The sequence below is a fragment of the Tasmannia lanceolata genome, unplaced genomic scaffold, assembly GCF_043159265.1.
Source record: "Tasmannia lanceolata isolate RefF3 unplaced genomic scaffold, GAP_Taslan_0.1 ptg000019l, whole genome shotgun sequence".
Lineage (NCBI taxonomy): Eukaryota > Viridiplantae > Streptophyta > Magnoliopsida > Canellales > Winteraceae > Tasmannia > Tasmannia lanceolata.
The window spans coordinates 7,587,935-7,607,668 of NW_027518696.1; the positions used below are offsets into that span (position 1 = coordinate 7,587,935).

Below are 19,734 nucleotides of genomic sequence, written 5' to 3' on the forward strand. Positions count from 1 at the left end.
GAGAATAAGTAGAGGTGGAGCCTCCATTGTTCAAATATCTAAACAAATGCAGTTGTTAGCCCTAGAGAGAGATGGTTATACTGGTCGTGAGAGAGAGGGTTATATCATATATGGTTATACCGGTCTTGGCCTCACAGCCAGTACAGGAGGGTGAATTTATCCCTGAAGGAGGCGAATTTATCAACCCCCCAAATAAAAATATAAAGAGCTTTTTCCCGTACGGTTGATGGCCTCCATTTGGATCTAAAACCCTCCACCAGATTTTGTGGGTACATCTGAGTTAATGGTCCAATATGGATCCAATGGATACTGTTTGAATCCAACTGTTGTTCCCTTTCAAATTGAAACCCCTAGTTGGTGTACATTGAAACCCCTAGTTGTTGTACATTTGGCAGTGGATCCTCTCAAAATATAGTTCCTTTGTGTTCTCATTAGATTATTGAATACCTTGGTGTCACCTCTATTTCTGCCCACTAATGTATTTCTCCGGACATACAGACAATTCAATGTTGGACATTTATTAGAGGGAAGATTTGTTCTTAGTACTCCATCATTAATAAGAGGGAAGATTTGTTCTTATTGCTCCATCTGCAGCAGCTCTGACTTTGTAACCATGGAAGAGAAGGTGTGAATAGTAAACAAGACAAAAAAGTTTGAACCTCTGTATTGATACAAGTTGGGCATGCAAATTGCATACATATAGCTTTATTTTTGGAGCCAAACTAGTAATTCCTGTAACTAAAAAGATTTGAGATTAAAATTGCTACAAAGATTATCACCTCTATAAAAAACAATAAATAATCAATCAAAATTGCATTGATATCACATGGAGCTTGACAAGATCTCAACACCATCACCACTGAACTGATACTGCTCATAAACTTTAAGCAACAGTTCCCTACATGGTACAACAGCTCTTAGTTTGATGCAAGCCAAGAATGTGCCCGATAGTTTTCTGTGAAGACTGTAAGCCTCGTCAGGGGGTGGAGTAAGCCGGTGCTTCAGCATTGTTGCTCCGAGGTTCGAAATGCTCTGGGTGATATTGTTAGAATGGAAGTCGTAACCACCCACTTGTGAAAATGGCAACCCAACAATGAAACCGGCTTGCACGTGTGATTCCAACATTATTTCTGATTCCATACCTGTGAGGAATCCAAGCCTTCGCGACATTTCAATCACAGAATCTCTATCGCAGTTTGCACATGCGAGCACCTGCTCATATGAATAAAAAATAAAGTATATAAGCAGCATGAAGAAACAATATTCAACAGAAAGAAGAGGAAGGAGAAAAGATATTGCAATCCAGTTTGAATTCAAATCTACTTGCCTCAACCTTGAGGTCAAAGGTTCAATCCTAATTTGCCTACTAAATTAAATTCAAATCTACTCAATACATATCAAGGTTTCACTCAGTTTCCTCAGATGTAGTATTCAGTGCACTTAGTTATGCCAGCCCTCAACGGCATTTGTCTTGGTATTCTTGTATTTGGGTTGCTTATTATATGTTGGAGTTTATGCCACTCGAATAAGGAGATCCATTGGGAAAATGATTGGCACCGCATGCAAAGATGTGATCATTTGTTCCCTCTGAACGTTTAGACGATAGTTCATAGGGACCATGAAACTGGCCCTCCTTATGTAATTTTCCTCATCTATTACTCCTTTGCTAATTACATATTTGGATTTACCGCCTCATTTGGCTAATGCAATCATAATTTTTTATTGTATAATGAAAAATTTTCGTCCTAGGCAGCTGAAAGAAATTACAATAGGGCAGAAGCTTGTTCAACGGCCAATTCTGGCCTTGGAAACACCTGCCTCAACTAAGTCAACCATCTCCTTGGCTCCTAAATTACATCAACATATAAAATGACAAAACCATATTATTTACCATTAATCTATCAAAAGTCATATATAGCTTGTCAGAGCAATACAAAAACCTTTAAAAATTGTTCGAAGCAGATTATAAAGACAATTTGAGTACAAAATTTGTCATTCAACTTTTTGAGGAATTCAAAGTAATTTTGTAATATGGATGGATTTCACTATACTGACCAAACATAGACAGGTCTAATGGGAAGAATTTGTGTTTCTTTTGTGGATGGTGATAAATTATAGTTCCAGGGCAATGAACCTAAGACTCCTGGTTAAGAAGCCTCAAGCAAAAGAAATGAACAAAATGGGTTAAGTAAACTACTTTTCCTTATTAATTTTTTGTGGATATTACAAATTCCGCACACCTGTAAAAATATTTACAAATTCCGGGCACCTTCAGACGAACAACAGATTATGGAAACCTCTATAGATTGGAGGGCTAGGATCAGCCTATGGAAATGGTTTTACAAGCACAACCTATTGATGTTGTGTTCCATCACATGGACGGTTTGGATCAACCTATGATGTGGTCCGTGCAGTTCTTTGTCGGCCTGTGCATCGCACAGGGTTTTTTACTAGTATATATATATATATATATATATATATATATATATATATAGAGAGAGAGAGAGAGAGAGAAAAGAGAAGGTACTCCCTGGAGTAGATAACTTATCTACTCCCTACCTTAAAATAATAGTTGGGGCCACATTGTTTGGGCGATCCAAAGCATTCATTTGATGGGGCCCTCACATAGATAGGGCGTGCCCAAAAAATCAGCTCGATAGGATCATCCTAACCCTATTAACTGTGGAGGGTAAAATGGACGTGTATAAACCTGCACAGATCTGTCCATTTTTTGCCTCCACAGTTCATAGGGTTAGGATGATCCTAGCGAGCTGATTTTTTGGGCATGCCCTATCTATGTGAGGGTGCATCAAATGAATGCTTTGGATCACCCAAGCAATGTGGCCCCAACTGTTATTTTAACGTAGGGAGTAGATAAGTTATCTACTCCAGGGAGTACCTTCTCTTCTCTCATATATAGAAAAGAGAAGGCACTCCTTGGAGTAGATAACTTATCTACTCCCTACCTTAAAATAATAGTTGGGTAGGGAGTAGATAAGTTATCTACTCCAGCATTCTTGCAACTCCTCTCTCTCTCTCATACATTATATATATATATATATATATATATATATATATATATATATATATATATATATATATTTGAGGAAAAGGATTGTACACTCGAGCGTACCAAGCTTATGGTACGCTCGAGTGCCCAATCACATGTGGGCCCACTTTGTTAGGATGATCCAAAGCATTCATTTGAAAGGCCCTTACATAGATGGGGTGTGTACCAAAAATCAGCTCCATAGGATCATCCTAACCCATCCTTTTGTGGAGGTCAAAATGGACAGACACTGTGTGTCCACAAATCTGCCCATGGGATTAGGATGATTCAATGGAGCTGATTTTTGGTACACACCCTATCTATGATAGGGCCTTGCAAATGAATGCTTTGGATCACCACAAAAAATGTGGGACCCATGTGATTGGGCACTCGAGCGTACCATAAGCTTGGTACACTCGAGCGTACAATCCTTTTCCTCATATATATATATATATATATATATATATATATATATATATATATATATATATATATATATATATATATATATGTAGGACAAGAAAATAAACAAGAGAAATTGCAAGAATGCTGGACAGGGTCATTGTTCTTGACGCTGTGGTTTAGAAGTTAAAGAATAGCAAATTTTTAGAAAATTGCCCATCTTCCAGTATTATTTCTCAATAGTTCAGTGTCATTTTTACAACCTGCCAAAATGAAGGTCACTTGCATCCATTGCTATGTTACTGTGGACTAAATTGTAGGTGATTATTCCAAATGAACTGCTAGTTCTCTAGCATTATTATTCAAACTTCATGGGTATTATCACTGTTTACACAAGTCTGAGGGCACCTAACCAAAATTTAGAAAACACAATCTCTTGTAGCAAACAGTAACAGTCTGGTAACAAAGAATCCTAGTACATCTTTTACATGGAGTAGGATAACTTCGGAAGCTCATGAGGTATTGTCAATTGTGGTGCAAAGAGAATTACCATTCTTAGGTAGTCGTCAACGAAGTTTTGGGGGAACTCCCTAGCTGCACCAAAGTCAATGAGATTTATCACTTTTGAAGCCTCGTCATATAGGAAATTGCTCCAATTAGGATCAGTCTGTCCAGTGACCATGGCAACTTATAAGTAAACAAACACAAGACCAACAAAGTATAAAAAAGAAATGTTAGAATATAAAGATATTTTTCAACACAAAAACATGATCAAACTAAAACAATTTCAGAAGATTAATAAAAGGATGAAGCCATAATATGTAAGGTAATTCATTAATAGTAAAAACCCAATAAGTAAATATTGATTTACAAACTAATAACTGCAGGAGTCAGATATTGGGTGGATCGACAGTCCCACAAATTAGCCACCCCAAATATTGTTTATAATATGCTGTAAATAAAGAAAACTCCCTCCTACAAAAACAGGATCAGTAAAATTCGGCCATCTAAAAACTTGTACCAGGTCAGGTGACCAAACAAAACCGTCATACAGTTTCAAATCTGAAACTCACCCCAATGCAGGTCTCCTTAAAACACCTACCTTTTTTGAACACCTTATCGCTTAAATAAAAGCCATTACAAATTATGTATAAAAAAAAACAAAAAAACATACACTATCCTTCCAGTAAACCATGTAACCCACCTGGTTGTTTTGGTTTTCCTTCAAATGCTTTGTTTGTTAACCTTGATAAGAATTCCATTACTTCTACGGTTCTACACTTCTACCTATAAGCAAGCCGCTAAGTATGATTGTTGGAAAAAGGCTTTGGATTGGATCCAGTCCAATGCCATTCATATGCATCAATAACCAAAAGTAAATGGATCTATTATATCAAGCTTAAGTCCAATAGAAGCTTGAATAGATGAGTACAAGATTGATTGTGAGGAGACATTTGTTAAAGTGGCAAAGATGAGGACAGTTTGTACTCTCAGCATCATTGCCTCTAGAAGTCGTTGGCCACTCTTTCATTTTGAGAAGTCTCTTTATGGACTAAAATAAATGCGCCATACATGGTTTGACAAGTTTCGAATAGCTATAATAGGCAACAAATTTAGCAAAGTGCTTGTAATTGTGCTCGCTTTAACAAGATGTAGTTGAGAGGGAATCACAATCCTACTTAGATATGCTGACAAATCTTCATCTCATGGGATGGTTTTGGAGGTATTGATCAGCTGAAGTCTTTTCTTCAATCAACATTTCAAATGGAGGAATTGGGACTATTGACATGCTTTCTTGGATTAGACATATCTTGATCAGATAGATCTATATAGTTAGTCAGATTAAATATGCCATGGATTTGATGTCTCTAACACATCTTATGAACGCCAACTTGTGGAACCGTGAGCTTTATTTGAAGTGTTGTCAACCGTATGGTACACCACTTACGGATCTCATTGTCTCTCATCGCCTAATGACGAGTTTGATCTACTAGACAATGAAGACACCAAACACATTGCTTATTCTGTTCGGATTGTAAGTCAGTTCCTTTCGACTCCTCATACATCTCACCACACCGTTGTGCATCATATAATCAGATATTTACATGCGACACTAGGCAGGAGTCTACTATGTCCACCCTTATCCTCATTTGATCTGGTTGCCTATGATGATACTGAGTGGGCAAGGTGTCCGGATACCCATCGTTCCACCATACGATAGTTTATGTTTCTTCTAGGTTAGGCTTTGACATTGTGCAAGTGCAAGAAACAGGAAGTGATCTCCATGTCCTCTGTAGAATCGGAGTGTTAATACACGTCGCAGCATCCAGTGAGTTTTTGTGATCTCATTCGCTTCTCTCCAAGTTTGGAATCACGTCACTCACTACTTTATTGGGACAGTAGGAGTGATTCAAATTGCCACCAATCCAGTTTTTCATAAGATGATGAAGTCTGGACATCAATTAACGGGCATCTTTACAAAGGCCGTGACTTGAGCTTTCATGGTTTTTTGATTTGCAATCAATGCTTGGTATGAAGAGTTAATATATTCAACTTATATACACTATAGTATAAATCGTGGGGTTCGAGTGGGATTCTAATCTTTGTATATGAGATATAAAAGCGTACACATGGGTGTGTATTACGATTATGAGCAGGGAATTTATGTAAATTGGCTTAAGCTATATAAAGAAGGGGAGGAAATAGGTGACCCTCCATCGCTTTAATTTTCATATAGTTACAATTATGTGTGTGCAACAGTTTAAGAGTACAATGAGTATAGAGTACTTCAGGTATGACTGGCATTATTTGCTCTTTGTTTTCTTTTCACGCATACATAAGCACCTATCATAGTACTAGTAAATAAAAAAGGGAAGTTTATTGTCATCAAGAAGAGAAAATACAGACAACTGATCATGGAATATCTCTCTGAAAAAATGTTCAAACAGTGTTAGGGAACTGGGTTCTTTGAGCATTTTAATGGACTCAAAAGAGTGCAGTTCATTCTAGTCCAGTGTGAATTCTAGGCTAACATTAAGGGAAGACAAGGGAACCTCAGATAACAAAAAAACCAATAACAATTAAAACCTGCCTGCATGAAACAGAAGACAAACAACTCGTTCAGCGTCAGCTCAAGCAATTTTTTCCCAACATAATCACGAGTTTCCTGGTCTAATTCTGCCACCTTATCAATAGGAACTCCTGCAGCAACCGAAAAAATATATGGTCATGTTTTTTAAATAGAAAAGAAAAAGAAATGAGTGAGAATCAAATTTGAACTAAAAACAAGATGGCATGCACATAGAAGTAAATGATAAACCTTCTGGAAGAACAAATCACGCTAAACAGAATGAATAGCAGGGTTAGCAGCACAAGATGCACAATTTGGTAGTTATAATTCTCCACAATTCTAGGCAAGTAAGATAAATAGGTATATGGTTAAAACCATATCAATTTTGGGCTTGTGCCATAAGAAGCAATCAAAGCTTGTTTAAGTGAAATAACGCAGAAGTAAGCAATAAAGTCTCTCTTACAACAATTGCATACAAAGAATGATTTGTGCAAGTAATTTGGCACAATTCTCTGACAAAGGGTTATACAATTAATATGTGTGTGTGTGTGTGTGTGTGTGTGTCAAAAACATTTATATTTTGAGCAAAGGACTTTCAGTTAACACTCCACTTTCTCACATCCCTGAAGTGGGCTGGTTCAAAATTATATGTAATATGGATGGATAATTGATGGATTTATATTGCATGCGACATGATCTTATTTTTGGACTACTTAAGAGCTTCACTATAGCTATAGCAGATTACTGCATGTTCTAAAACTAAATCAAGTAAACATACTTTTTCATGATTTAAGACCAAAGTAATAATAAGCAGCAATTACCAGAAACAAGCTCTGTGGTTAGGACTCTTTTGCTTGAAATATCATCAATCACCACAGGAATATAGAATCCTTCCATGTTAGACACCAGTTCACGAAATCGTTTTTGATTTTTCGCTTCCAACTCATAGTCACATTCCCTAGAGAGTTCCTCTTTTGCCACCTGGAAAGGATTCAAGTAATAACCTCAATATACATCTCTAATAATAAAAGGCCACATTTTTCCTTTTTCTTTATCTTTATGAGGTAAAATTTGTTTCTCTTAGCGAATAAATATTCATTTGAAAGCATCCAGAATTTTGAAACAAAGATCAATTTTAAAAATGTACAACTGTAATAAGAAGTGTAGTGTATTATGCCAACACAAAAGTATAGGATCCCCAGATGGCATAGGAGACAAATTCACCAGACTTGCCACCAAGAAACTGGCATATCATATGTTACATCAATTGGGGTATTATAAATACATTTAAAATATATTGAAAATAAATATGGAAAAATCATGATCATTCGTAGAGCTTTTCATATTTAGAAGCTAACAAAGACTGATGCAGATCCTGTCTCTATGCGCCATTGCATGCAAATTACAGAAACTTTTCATGAGAAGAATAGGAGAAGAATCAATAGGTGAACAACCTGTAGAGATTAAAGAACTTATGACTGCACCGCAATTGTTAATTCCCAACAACAGTTCACATAAAAACACTGCATCTTTCTTTGTTTCTTTCGCTCGTTTTTACCCAGATAAGTAAACCTATCACATTCAGACCTAAAAGGCAACTTCTTTTACCCAAGTAGGACTCCTTCAAAACCCATCTAGATAAATTCAAAAAACAAATGAAAAAAATACAATTCCTAGCATGAAAAAACTGAAGGCTTGTACTGATGTAAGAAATTATTAGCCTGACAACAGAAGTACAAAACCATTTAGCCTCTTTGTTTTCTTCACCCCTCTTGTTTCACCTACTAAAATATGTGTTTCTAGCTTCCAGCTGTTTTTTATGGTCTTTTCCTACATCATATATGCTAGTAATTCAAAATATAATATTTGGATACTAGTTGAAATAATTTCAAATATTTCTTCTCCACAGTTTGAATGCTCTGTTCTTTCTTGTTCATTTAATCCATTGCATCACCGATCGGAAAAACTATTCTCAAACTCTACTCAGTATGATTCCCTCCGTGGGTGATAGCATATCACCAGAATTTTTTAAATATAGCTTACAAAATTCATGTGTAGCCACCATGGTTTAAAATTTCGGTTTCGGTTTCGGACTCAGCCGAAACCAAAATTTCGGCCGAAATACCGATATTTGGTACAAATATTCGAAATTTCGGTAATTTCGGTTTCGGTACATTTCGGTTTCGGTCTTCGCCGAATCCGAAATTTCGGATATCAGACGAAATTTAAAACCATGGTAACCACTATATTCGATAAAGTGACCAGAAATGTAATAATAGAATGACTAGGATTCAGAAAATAGGAAACACAAATGTCAAAGACTCTTCAGACAATGAACGGCAGGAAAAACCACTATTCTAAAATGTGTCAATATTTACCTTTATGGCACTATCCAGATAAAGCCCTTTTGGAATAAGATTTGTATAATCCAAAAGCCGCCTCACATTCTCAATATCACTTTCAATGCTATCTGCAACGCCAGGGTACTGAATCTTTATTGCAACCTCCAAACCATCCTTTGTAACAGCACGGTGGACCTGAAATTTGGCATAGATATGTAAAGTCCAGAAAAGACGGTGTATGCAGTTCTAGACTCTAGACAGTTCCACAAGAGAAAACATTTATATTTACTTCCTGTAGTATTTACTAAACTAGGTATAATAAATAAAAAGAGCTTCCACATGAGTGAAAAGAAAGCATCCAGATAAGATATATCCACATTTAAAATATGCACACCTCAAGAAATATTCTCTTCCACATAAACAAAATGGTCTGTTGATATCTCTACATGAAGAATGTTATCAGGCTGGGTAGGAATGATGATCACATATGAGGTAAATCCAATGGCAATACCTCTTAAAAGGAACAAAAAGCATTTTATTCTTACCAACAACGCATAAACTATATTTAACTCCCATCAAGCAATAACTGACCAAAAACAAGCTCGAACAGCCTAGCAAATAACCCTTTCACCAACTGAGGACACATTTCCTACAACATGGACAAGAATAATCAAATAATGAGATCAAATACAGTCGTTAATATCAGTATGAGTGCCAATAAATTTCATGGGGAAACGGGGAAACCATTGGCTGTGTGACAACAAACAAGAATCACAGAAGAATGAAGCCATTAATAACCACTGTCACTGCTAGCGTCAAGGTCACTACATTCACCTAACCAAACATAGCCACCCATGCCATCATCGCCATAAGAATTATCATCAGATGTATGATCCATGGAATGACGTATTGTCGGATACCAAAAGATGACATACGACACGCCTTGCATTTCCTTCTACCCAAGACACATGGGGTGTATACAAGATGCACTGGACGATATGCCTCAAATTTCATGTCACCCAGAGGGACACAATACAATGGGTGTATTGTATTCACCCCAAGGTCATCTTTGTTTTTTAATGGTGAACAAACATAACGACGCCAAAACTATGACCAAATTTCCAAGATTGAACGATCGAAAATTCAGCTTCAGGAAACCGGGAGGGAGAGGAATCCATCTAGGATGCAGATGCTCCTCTCTACTACATCTGATGTGAATATCCTCCCAACATCTATGGAAAGAAGTCACCGAGATAGAAACTATGACCAAATTTCGTAAATTTGAATGATAGAAAATTCAGCTTCAGGAATCCAGGACGGGGAGGAATCCATCTAAGATGGATGCTCCTCTACTACATCTGATGGGAATCACCTCCGTACATCTATGGAAATAAGTCACCGAGATACCACTAAAGATGTGAAGGGATGCCACCTACTCAGAAACAGCAAAGGATATTTGCTGATGGATATTGTGGGCACTTTTAGATATCCTCATGAACCCCTTATGTACCCATGCCGTGGGACCAAAAAAATCCGCAGTGTAGCACCGTCAAGTCTTCCCAAGCAGGGTTCAGAGTTATTACATGAACTCCCACATGCATATAAACAAAAACTTCTAAGATGAGTTCCATTCATTCATCTAAGTTTTGTACATCAGAAACCCACCAGATTTTTCTAAAGTAAAACATTATTTCATATTTACATTATACAAATTACCTGTAAAGACAAGTATAACTGTTCTCTCTCTCACTCTCACTTCCTTCAAAGTCTCACAATATTCTTCTCTGCTCACTACCCTCCCTTGGGGTTTCAAACATCTACAAAAGCAAGGAATAAAGTGAGCTACATAGCTCAGTAAGCAACTAAAGCATATTCTATAAGGCGAAGCAACGTCTAGTCATATCATGCATAAATATAACAATAAATACAATATTCATAATCTATTCAGTAAAGCACTACATTTTGCTATGAAAGGCATTTCATGATTCAAGATTTTCATATCACATATTCATGAATTCATAATTGAATCAGGTATCAAGATTCACAAGTCGCACAAATCACCACATAAAAGACACTCATACACACACACACCCTTTACGGATATGGTGCCGACTAATGAGTGGGGGACTTGGGTGTCTAGAAGATGTACTGGGTGATATGCCTCAAATTTCATGTCGCCCAGAAGGACACAATACAGTGGGCGTATTGTATTCACCCCAAGGTCATCTTTTTTTTCTCTTTTTTGAATGGTGAACAAACATAACGAAGCAGAAACTATGACCAAATTTTTTTAATTTGAATGATTGGAAATTCAGCTTCAGTGTTAAGTCAAGCAATATAGATTTACATAATGAAGTCAAAAGGATGCTTATTGAGAAAAGGTTAGAGGTAAGTGAGACATTAGTTATAAATACTAGAAAATGTGTGGAGTGACTCAGTACATGACCTCACCTGACCTATACTTGCAGCCGCCATTGGCTCGTAATCAAAACTCCTCAGCTTTGATGACCAATCAGTACCTAATTCAGTGTCCAGGACATCATTTAGCTGGCTCCTGGGCATAACATCTGCACCTTGACGAACAATGTCCAAAGCAGACAAAATCTACAAAAGAAAAAAGATGCCATAAATACGAAGTACAAGCTCACAAAAACAAATATTCAAAGTTAAAATCTTCTAACAAAGGCAAGGCATAATGACAATGGGTCAAGATGCAAAGTCTCCGATACCTAGGAAGCTACTCTTTTTTCCTTGCAACCTTCTTATATGGTCAAAAGTCAGCTCTAAGGGGTAAATAGTAAATTGACAGGTTACGTGAACAAATCAGTAGATATCTACATTAGAATGCAGAATTTGAAAAATAATAATTACCGGAGCTGGTACAAGGGATTCATCCTGAATACTCAGCATTTGGCCCAACTTAAGTGCTGCGCCACGCATTCTACACAGCGCAAGGGCCAAACGTTCTGCATTTTGTTCGGATAGGAAAGGTGAAAAAGCAGATTGGTTGTCTTTTGAAGGAGGTGTTCCAAAGACAAGCCTCTTTGTGGATTCTTGGAGCGTGCCCCATGCAAGCCCAGCTCCCAAACCAGCAAACCTTCAAAATATACCAATGGAGTCGTGAATAAGCCTACGACAGATGGACAGTGTGGAAAAAAAATGAAATAAAAAACAAAATAAACTACAATAACTTGATTCCCCTCAACTTAAAAAAAAAAAACAGATAGGGTGCAAAAATGTCTCTTTCGTTTTCCCCACCTACGACAATTAACAACCACATAAATATGGGCTCAAATTGCCTAAACATTATAAATGAAGATTAGAATTATTCTCTCTCTGTTTTTTTTTTTGAAGGCGGCATGCCCTAGTTATATCATATATAGAGTTCATGAAAAGATTCACTTCACAAATTCAACAATCAATTGCCATTTATATTTACTTCAACAAACATATCACAAGAACAATGATTAAAGTTTCTCTAGCTAAGGAATTGCATGGAACTACCTGAAGCTTGTAAATCTCGCGAGCAGTGGAGATTTACTCAACCAGATCTGAAAAATCCAGGCAGAGAAAGATTCACCGAAGGCCCAACGCAATTAAAAAAAACTAGTAATTCTCAAAGACAGCCCCGTGGTTTTGTGATATGAATTTCTCACCCACATCTAAATCTGATTTTCCTAAACTTTGTACAGCATATAGGTGAAATTCCTATCACCTTCTGACAATTACCAATTTGTAGTACAGTATTACAGTATTTAAGCAGACAAGATATGATCATATGAATGAATGCATACAAAGTAAGAAACCATTTAAAATTTTGCCACTATATACCAAAGTAAGCACTAAGCAGAGATTATTTACACACCCTAGGGCTCTGGTAAAAGGCGTCGATGGAACTCTCCTCTCCCTTGGCTTCCTCCTCTTCACCGGAATTATTACCGCCGCGCCACCTCTCATGTCAATATCATTTTTCTCTCGCAAAATCTCCGAACTCTGATCTTGTACCACATCTGTCTCTCTCAAATTTTGATGTGCATTAGTTTCCCTCAAATTCTCAGAGTCCAAAACCTTCTCCTCAATTTTTTCACTCAAAATCGCCAAATTCTCAGACTCCAAAACCTTCTCCTCGATTTTTTCATTCAAAATCTCAAACTTGGAGACTTCTAGGGCATCCTTGGGTCCGAAATCCAACGAATGAACAGTTCGATCCTCAATCACAACGGAGTTTTCTTTACAATTTGGTTCTGGTGAAGAGATTGTATCATGATCTGAGAAGTAAACGACTGTTTCTTTCAATTTAGGATTTTGAAATTCGCGAACCTTTCCTTTGGTAATTCCAGCGAGATCTGTTGCGGAAACGACTGCTTTCTTTACAGAGGAAGATATTAGGGCAGAGAAATTTCCGTTTCTGGCGTTCTCGATGGCTTGAGAACGGTTCGCGATCTCTTTTGCTATGAGAGAGACGCCATTGATTAGCCTTCGAAGGTCCTGAAACGAAGCCATTTGGGAAGAGGGAAAAAAGAAAAAGGTTTTTCAGCAGGAAATGGCGATTGTGATCGTCGCTAAAATGCGCGAGGTGTTTACTTAGGACCGTAGGAAAAACTTGGGCCACGTGGGCGGTCCTTGTTCATTAAAAAATAAAAGAGAAAGACGGACACGCACGGGTATCACGGTTTTCTCTCCGGTTGTTTTGGAGACATACCGGAAGTTTCACGTCCGATTTCAGTATTCTCGAATGCAGAGACTGCCTTCAAAAAAAAATTTAGGATAGATTGTGGGCAGTGATATAGATAAATCGACTCCCCATCTCTCTCTCTCTCTCTCTCTCTCTCTCTCTCTCTCTCTCTCTCTCTCTCTCTCTCTCTCTCTCTCTCTCTCCAGACGAGAGAGATAGACACATGGATAAATCGACTCCCCATGTGTCTATCTCTCTCCTCTCTCTCTCTCTAGAGGAGAGAGATAGACACATAGGGAGTCGATTTATCAATTTGGGGATCAATTTATTACTCCCCGGATAGATTGTTTGGATGAATGATTCGAACATAGTTAGCAAAACGTGATACGGCAGAAAAACGGGTATAGGGAAAATTTGAGTTTAATACCGTACGGTTAAAAAAAGCGTTGTGTGTGTGAGAAAACAGTAAAATTTTGGTCATATCCCATGTTTGATTGCCTTTTAGCACTAGAATTTCTTTAATCCCACTCTTGTAATGATTGCTTGTGTGGTGAATTTTTTTAACCCCCTCTTGTAATGAGTGCCTTTTCATCTCATCCCAAAATAAACCAATGAACCAAAAATAAGCTTGAGAAGAATTTTTTTCTTCCCAACAGTTGAAGCAACCAAACAAGTTTATTTTTTCCCACCATAGTCCGGTCAACCAAACATGGGATTTTTATTTTACCGACTTCTAAGACTCTTTTTTCTCCCACCAATCTCCTCAGATTTTTCTTTTCTCCCACATAAATCCCAGGAACCCAAAAAAAAACCCGGCAACCAGCCATATATGTCAAGTAATGAAATAAAGTGAATGAGGGTAGAAATTTTAATTATATCAAATAGAGAAAATAAAGAGAGTCATGTTTATTCAGTGGCGGTCTGTAATAAACCACCACTATATAATTTCTCGAGTTGAAGACTGACACTGTCGTGGCGGTGGGGAATTCTAGATTCACACGCGCCCATGCATAAAAGGAGGCAAAGGGCACCCCGTTGGTAAAAATACCGCTTGTGACAGTTATCATAAATGGTTTTTGGCCATTGCCCGCATTTAGTTTATATTTAGGAGCGGTCATTTTTTTGACCGCCTGTAGTTCTTCCATGTATAAATAGCAGAAATTCGAGCCCTCACTTCCAGCGAGATATTTCACTGCTCTCTCTCTCTCTCTCTTCTGTTATGCGATTTTCTTCATTCCCTCACTTGGAGATTTGGAGGTTTTGTTTCCCTTTTTAAATGCTTCTTTCACTAGGGTTTGGTGTGTGTGTCTGTGTGATTATGTTTTGTCCATTTTCCGTTTGGTTAGGGTTTGGTGTGTGTGTCTGTGTGATTATGTTTTGTCCATTTTCCGTTTGGTTAGGGTTTGGTGTGTGCGTTTGATTACGGTTTGGAGGCTCTTTGATTTGTTGTGTGATTAGTTTTTGTCCATTCTCTCCTCTGTTTTATATATTTTGTTTCTGTCGATCTTTGGGCTCTTTGATTTGTGTCTTTAAACTATTAGTTTATGTTCTATTTTCCAGTTTATTTCCAAATCTTTCAGCTGCAATATGATCCATTTCTTGCAATTTTTTTGCGTTATTTCCTAAGAAAACCCCATATGCAATTCCTTCTGTCAGTAGCAAAATTAATAAAGTTTTTGCAATGTTTAAGGGCACATTTGGCTACCACGATAAATCGGTGTCTCCATGTGGAGATGAGGGTGAAGCGGCTAAAAATCTGGAAACAAAAACAGAAAACTAGTGTCTCCAGTGATGAGAAGTGGCAAAAAATCAGTAAACAAAAAACTCTACTCAAAATTGGATCGAGTTTTTCCTGATTTCTAGCCACCAATCGTGCTCATCTCAATCATGCCCTCTCAAATCTTTCTCCTTCTCCCACTGCCCTACCCCTCTCTCACCACTTGGAGACACCAATTTATCATGAAAAAAAAATTACTGGCAGCCAAACATGGCCTAAATGTATCAAATTTTGTTAAATGATGCATATGTAATATATCCAAAATGATGCATATGTAATACATCCCTTTAGAGTCATTTAAATCTTCATTATTTTACAAATTTTTCCATCTAATCATGGAATTTGTATGATTTTTGGATTTTGTATTTTCAAATTGGGATTTTCATTTCTTTTCAAGGAGGGTTCTGTTTTGCCAGTCGTGAGGTGGGGTGGAATTTGATTGAAGAGTGTAAGATTTTGTATCAAGATATGCTATTCGATGGATCAATTTTATCAGCATTGTTTTTTTTCATCATATGTGCACGAGATTACTCATTTATTTATTGGTTCTGATTTATTTATTATACTAGTTCCTTGCCATAAGGCACGCTTGGTTGCCAAAATTTATATTCAGACCTTTGGAATTGACTACACAACGTTCTCGCCCATAGCGAAGATCCCTTCTGTTCGGGTCCTCATCTCACTTGCCTTCAACCAAGGATGGCCCATGCACCAGTTAGATGTCAAGAATGCCTTTCTTCATAGTGAGCTCACCGAGGAGGCCTATATGGAGCAACTTCCCGGGTATGTTGCTCAGGTGAAGATGTCTTCCTCAGTGTGTCGCTTGAAGAGATCTATCCACTGCCTAAAACAATCTCCTAGAGTGTGGGTTGGGAGATTTAGCGATGTTGTCATGCGGTTTGGTATGAAGCAATATGCAGTTGATCACTCCATCTTCAGTTATTAGTTGGCGGCTGGTTGTGTTATCTTGATAGTCTATGTTGATGATATCATCATCACTGGAAGTGATTCAGTGGGGATACAGAGGTTGAAGACCCTCTTGCAGAGAGTTCTCCACCAAAGATCTGGGCCGTCTTAGGTACTTTTTTGGCATTGAGGTAGCTTATTCCACCAGGGGCATCTCCCTCTCACAGAGAAAATATGTGTTGGATATACTTGATGAGACATGATATCATGGAGTGAAACCTGCTTATGTTCCTACGAACCCAAATGTGAAACTTTGTCCTGAATAAGGAGATTTACTAGATGACCCTGGCAGATACATGAGCTTAGCTGGTAAGCTCATATATCTCACAGTTAGTCGTCCAGACATATCATTTGCTATTAGAGTTGTCAGCCAATATATGAGTTCCCCCTGTACTTCGCATTGGGCAGCAATGCTTCAAATTGTTAGGTACTTGAAATGTGCTCCAGGAGGAGGCTTGTTGTTTACGAAGCATGGGCATCAGAAAATAGAGGGGTTTGCGGATGCAGATTGGGCAGGATCTCCAGCTGGCAGGAGATCTACAACAGGACATTGCACCTTTGTAGGAGGTAACCTTGTGTCATGGCAAAGCAAGAACAAATGTTGTAGCTAAATTCGGTGCAGAAGCCGAACATAGAGCCATGGCACACACTAGTGTAGAACTTATTTGGTTACGCTCCCTTTTATCAGAGATTGGTTTCCCCCCTTCCTCTCTTTCTCAATTGTATTGCGACAATAAGGCTGCGATCTATATTGCTACAAATCCGGTCTTCCATGAGAGGACTAAACATATTGAGGTAGATTGCCACTTCATCCGCCATAGAATTCAAAAGGGAGAGATATGCACGGTGTTCGCTAGATCTATGGATCGACTAGCTGATATGTTGACCAAGCCATTAAGCAAAGCTAAGTAGAGTGACATTTGTACGAAGTTGGGAATGTTTGATATATACATTCCAGCTTGAGGGGGTGTGTGTAATGTACATGCCTAAGGGCATAGTGGTCATTGTCTTTTATATAAATACCTAAGTGAGGGGGAGCATACCCTAACTCCGTCTTTCTTTCTATTCCTTCTCTTCTCCTTTCATGAAAGCTAACATCTGTCAAATCATTAAATTATTATTTTGACTTACTGTTGATTCAGTGATTTTGGTTTCCCATTATTATGACTTACTGTTAAACCGTTAAGTTATTATCATTTTTCAGTAGCTATATGTTTTTCTTTTAAAATATTAATCTCAACTGTTAATCCTGTATAGATGATCGGATATGAGGCTACGGAATCTGACTCGGCAGCCGTCACAGTCCCAGGCCCAGGATTCGCAGCCCCAGCTTGATGATTCCCAAGTCCATTACCGGGACGACCAGGCCCAATACCTGGATGAGCAGCCCCTTTCCCATGTCCATGATTCCCAGGCCCAGGGGCAGGATTCCCAGCCCCAGCACTCCTCTATACCTCAGTCAGAGGATGTTGCCTCCTCGTCGAGGAGGGCTCGAGGCCCCACTTACTATAAAGATACGTGGCGCCACACTCAGAGCCAGAGGAAGAGAGTTGAGTTCAATGAAATAGAACAGTTTAGGGAGGGCAACCGCCAATTTAAGGAGGAGATAACCCTACGAACGCAGGATTTCTTGTCTAATTTCATGCGCAGCCAGGTAATATTTGAATTATGTTCGATACAATTAAGTTATAAATCTGTAGTATCATATTTTTTACTTTAACGTTTCTATCTTATTATATGTTAGAATCCCGCCAAGGTGACTCCGTCACGAGTAGATGCTCCGTCTTCCTCTGGAAGTCACCCAGCTCGGTCCCGCCCTGAGGTATAAGTGGTTTTTACGTTTCCATCTAAATGCTTCACAATATTTGACTCTTATCATTCATTGTGTAATTTACTAGTGTTCTTTTCCTTAATATTGCAAAGGTTATTTTGATGAGCTTGACACAACCAGGGGTTGAAGTGGCCAGGGGACTTCTTGTGAGCGAAGATCCGATGATGTTAGTTGATGGCACACCAAATGGGAGATGGATTCTCTCTGATCAGTATCAAGGTTCCAATTGTGGGCAATGAACCTCTTATAAGACAATCAATATGGTGCAAAACTATCAAAGACGCCATAGGAGGACATGTGGCATGGGTTTCCTACTTTGTAAGCACATGATGCATTAATTTATTAATACATTTACTTGGCCTTTATTGAATCTGTCGCTCATTCATATCCTTTTTTTTGGTGTATTTGTTTTTTTGCAGGTCAAACCAGGATGAAGCACTTAAGCTGTGTTCTTAAGTTTTTGTATTTCTTTTCTAGAGTTCATGTATGGATTTTGGTGACTGTGTGAACTTTTACAACAGTATGTTATTTTGATGTATGAGGTTTTGACGCATAACTCATAGAAGTGTAAGCTCTTTCATGTCTTCGTGTTGTCTATTCTAAATGGGAACATTATAAGGTAATGTTTATTATATACTAATAATTTTCCTGTTTTTACTATTTATGTTCTACTTTTGTAATTGGTCGGTCTTTTGTAGGTTTAAGTAAACTAAACCCATTGTTCCCAATTTCCATTAATGAGAAACAGCTTTGTTCATTGCCTGTTCATGTTATTCGTCAATGTTGATAGCAATTTCCAAGAACTATCTGCATTAAATTCACAATTGATTGCAGGTTTGGGTAAGGATCCAAGGCTTTATTTCTTTAAATTTCATAAGCATTCTGAAGTTGTAAAGGAGAATCTTCAGTCACATGGGAAAGTTTGGTTGAAAAAATTGATCACCTTGGCCTTGAATGAGTAGCCTATTAACTGCTTGTGAATTAGCCTCAACCGAGACCTACATGTGCCTTGAAATTAATACATACATGACAGCCTCATTGTTTACTACTTTCAATAGTTTAATGGATATGGAAGGCAAACCCATTTATGACTTGGTCAAAGCAGATGCTGCTATGTGAGTTTCCCTTGAATGTATTACTTTAGACAAGGGCTTTGAAAGCAGTGACAATTGGAACCGTTATGATTCATTATCGGGTATTGAGCTTGGAATTAAGCTCTGGACTCTATTAATTGGCCTGTTATGCATACAAATTCTATGTATGGAGTATGGACTTGAATTATGGGTTTACCTTCAATTTGCATGCCATATGCCTAGATAATTCAATGCATTGGGGTCAATCTAAAGCTTAGTTTTTAGCATACCAATTCTTTCAACATCTCATGCTCAGACTCTTAGAGCGAATCAACTCTTGATTTTTTTTATTCATGTTGAATCTGTTAGTTAAGGAGGCCTGATTTTCTTAATAGAATTTAAGAGCTAGCACTTGGATTGTGACTTGGGTTCAATTTACTTGAATTTTCCTATGTGGCTAACTGAATCCAACCAGGCAGGGCCATCATTTGTTTAATTCTCTGTTGTCCCTACCTTCACAAGCTTGGGCCTATCCATTTACATTTGATT

The 19,734-nt window shown here is 37.9% G+C and overlaps 2 protein-coding genes across 6 annotated transcripts; one reads left to right on the forward strand and one right to left on the reverse strand.

Annotated features, from left to right (window-relative positions):
• Nucleotides 1-632: 632 nt before the first annotated feature.
• ABC1 (ABC transporter 1) lies at nucleotides 633-13,672 on the reverse strand. Its single transcript, XM_077362188.1, has 8 exons — nucleotides 12,729-13,672; nucleotides 11,735-11,960; nucleotides 11,315-11,467; nucleotides 8,900-9,058; nucleotides 7,343-7,502; nucleotides 6,543-6,652; nucleotides 4,002-4,118; nucleotides 633-1,212 (listed from the first exon to the last, which is right to left on the reverse strand). Exons 1-8 carry the CDS (start codon nucleotides 13,364-13,366, stop codon nucleotides 823-825), a joined length of 1,953 nt encoding a protein of 650 aa, XP_077218303.1. The 5' UTR covers nucleotides 13,367-13,672; the 3' UTR covers nucleotides 633-822.
• Nucleotides 13,673-14,537: 865 nt separating this feature from the next.
• Nucleotides 14,538-18,772, forward strand: LOC143853353 (uncharacterized). 5 transcript variants are annotated; one of them, XM_077363095.1, is made up of 6 exons: nucleotides 14,704-14,795; nucleotides 15,713-15,763; nucleotides 17,539-17,935; nucleotides 18,026-18,103; nucleotides 18,205-18,430; nucleotides 18,532-18,772. In XM_077363095.1, exons 3-5 carry the CDS (start codon nucleotides 17,549-17,551, stop codon nucleotides 18,349-18,351), a joined length of 612 nt encoding a protein of 203 aa, XP_077219210.1. In that variant the 5' UTR covers nucleotides 14,704-14,795; nucleotides 15,713-15,763; nucleotides 17,539-17,548; the 3' UTR covers nucleotides 18,352-18,430; nucleotides 18,532-18,772. The 5 variants fall into 5 exon arrangements, with proteins under 5 accessions (XP_077219213.1, XP_077219212.1, XP_077219210.1 ...); XM_077363098.1 differs by lacking the exons at nucleotides 14,704-14,795; nucleotides 15,713-15,763 and adding an exon at nucleotides 14,538-14,576; XM_077363097.1 differs by lacking the exon at nucleotides 15,713-15,763 and having other exon boundaries at nucleotides 14,655-14,795.
• Nucleotides 18,773-19,734: the final 962 nt, after the last annotated feature.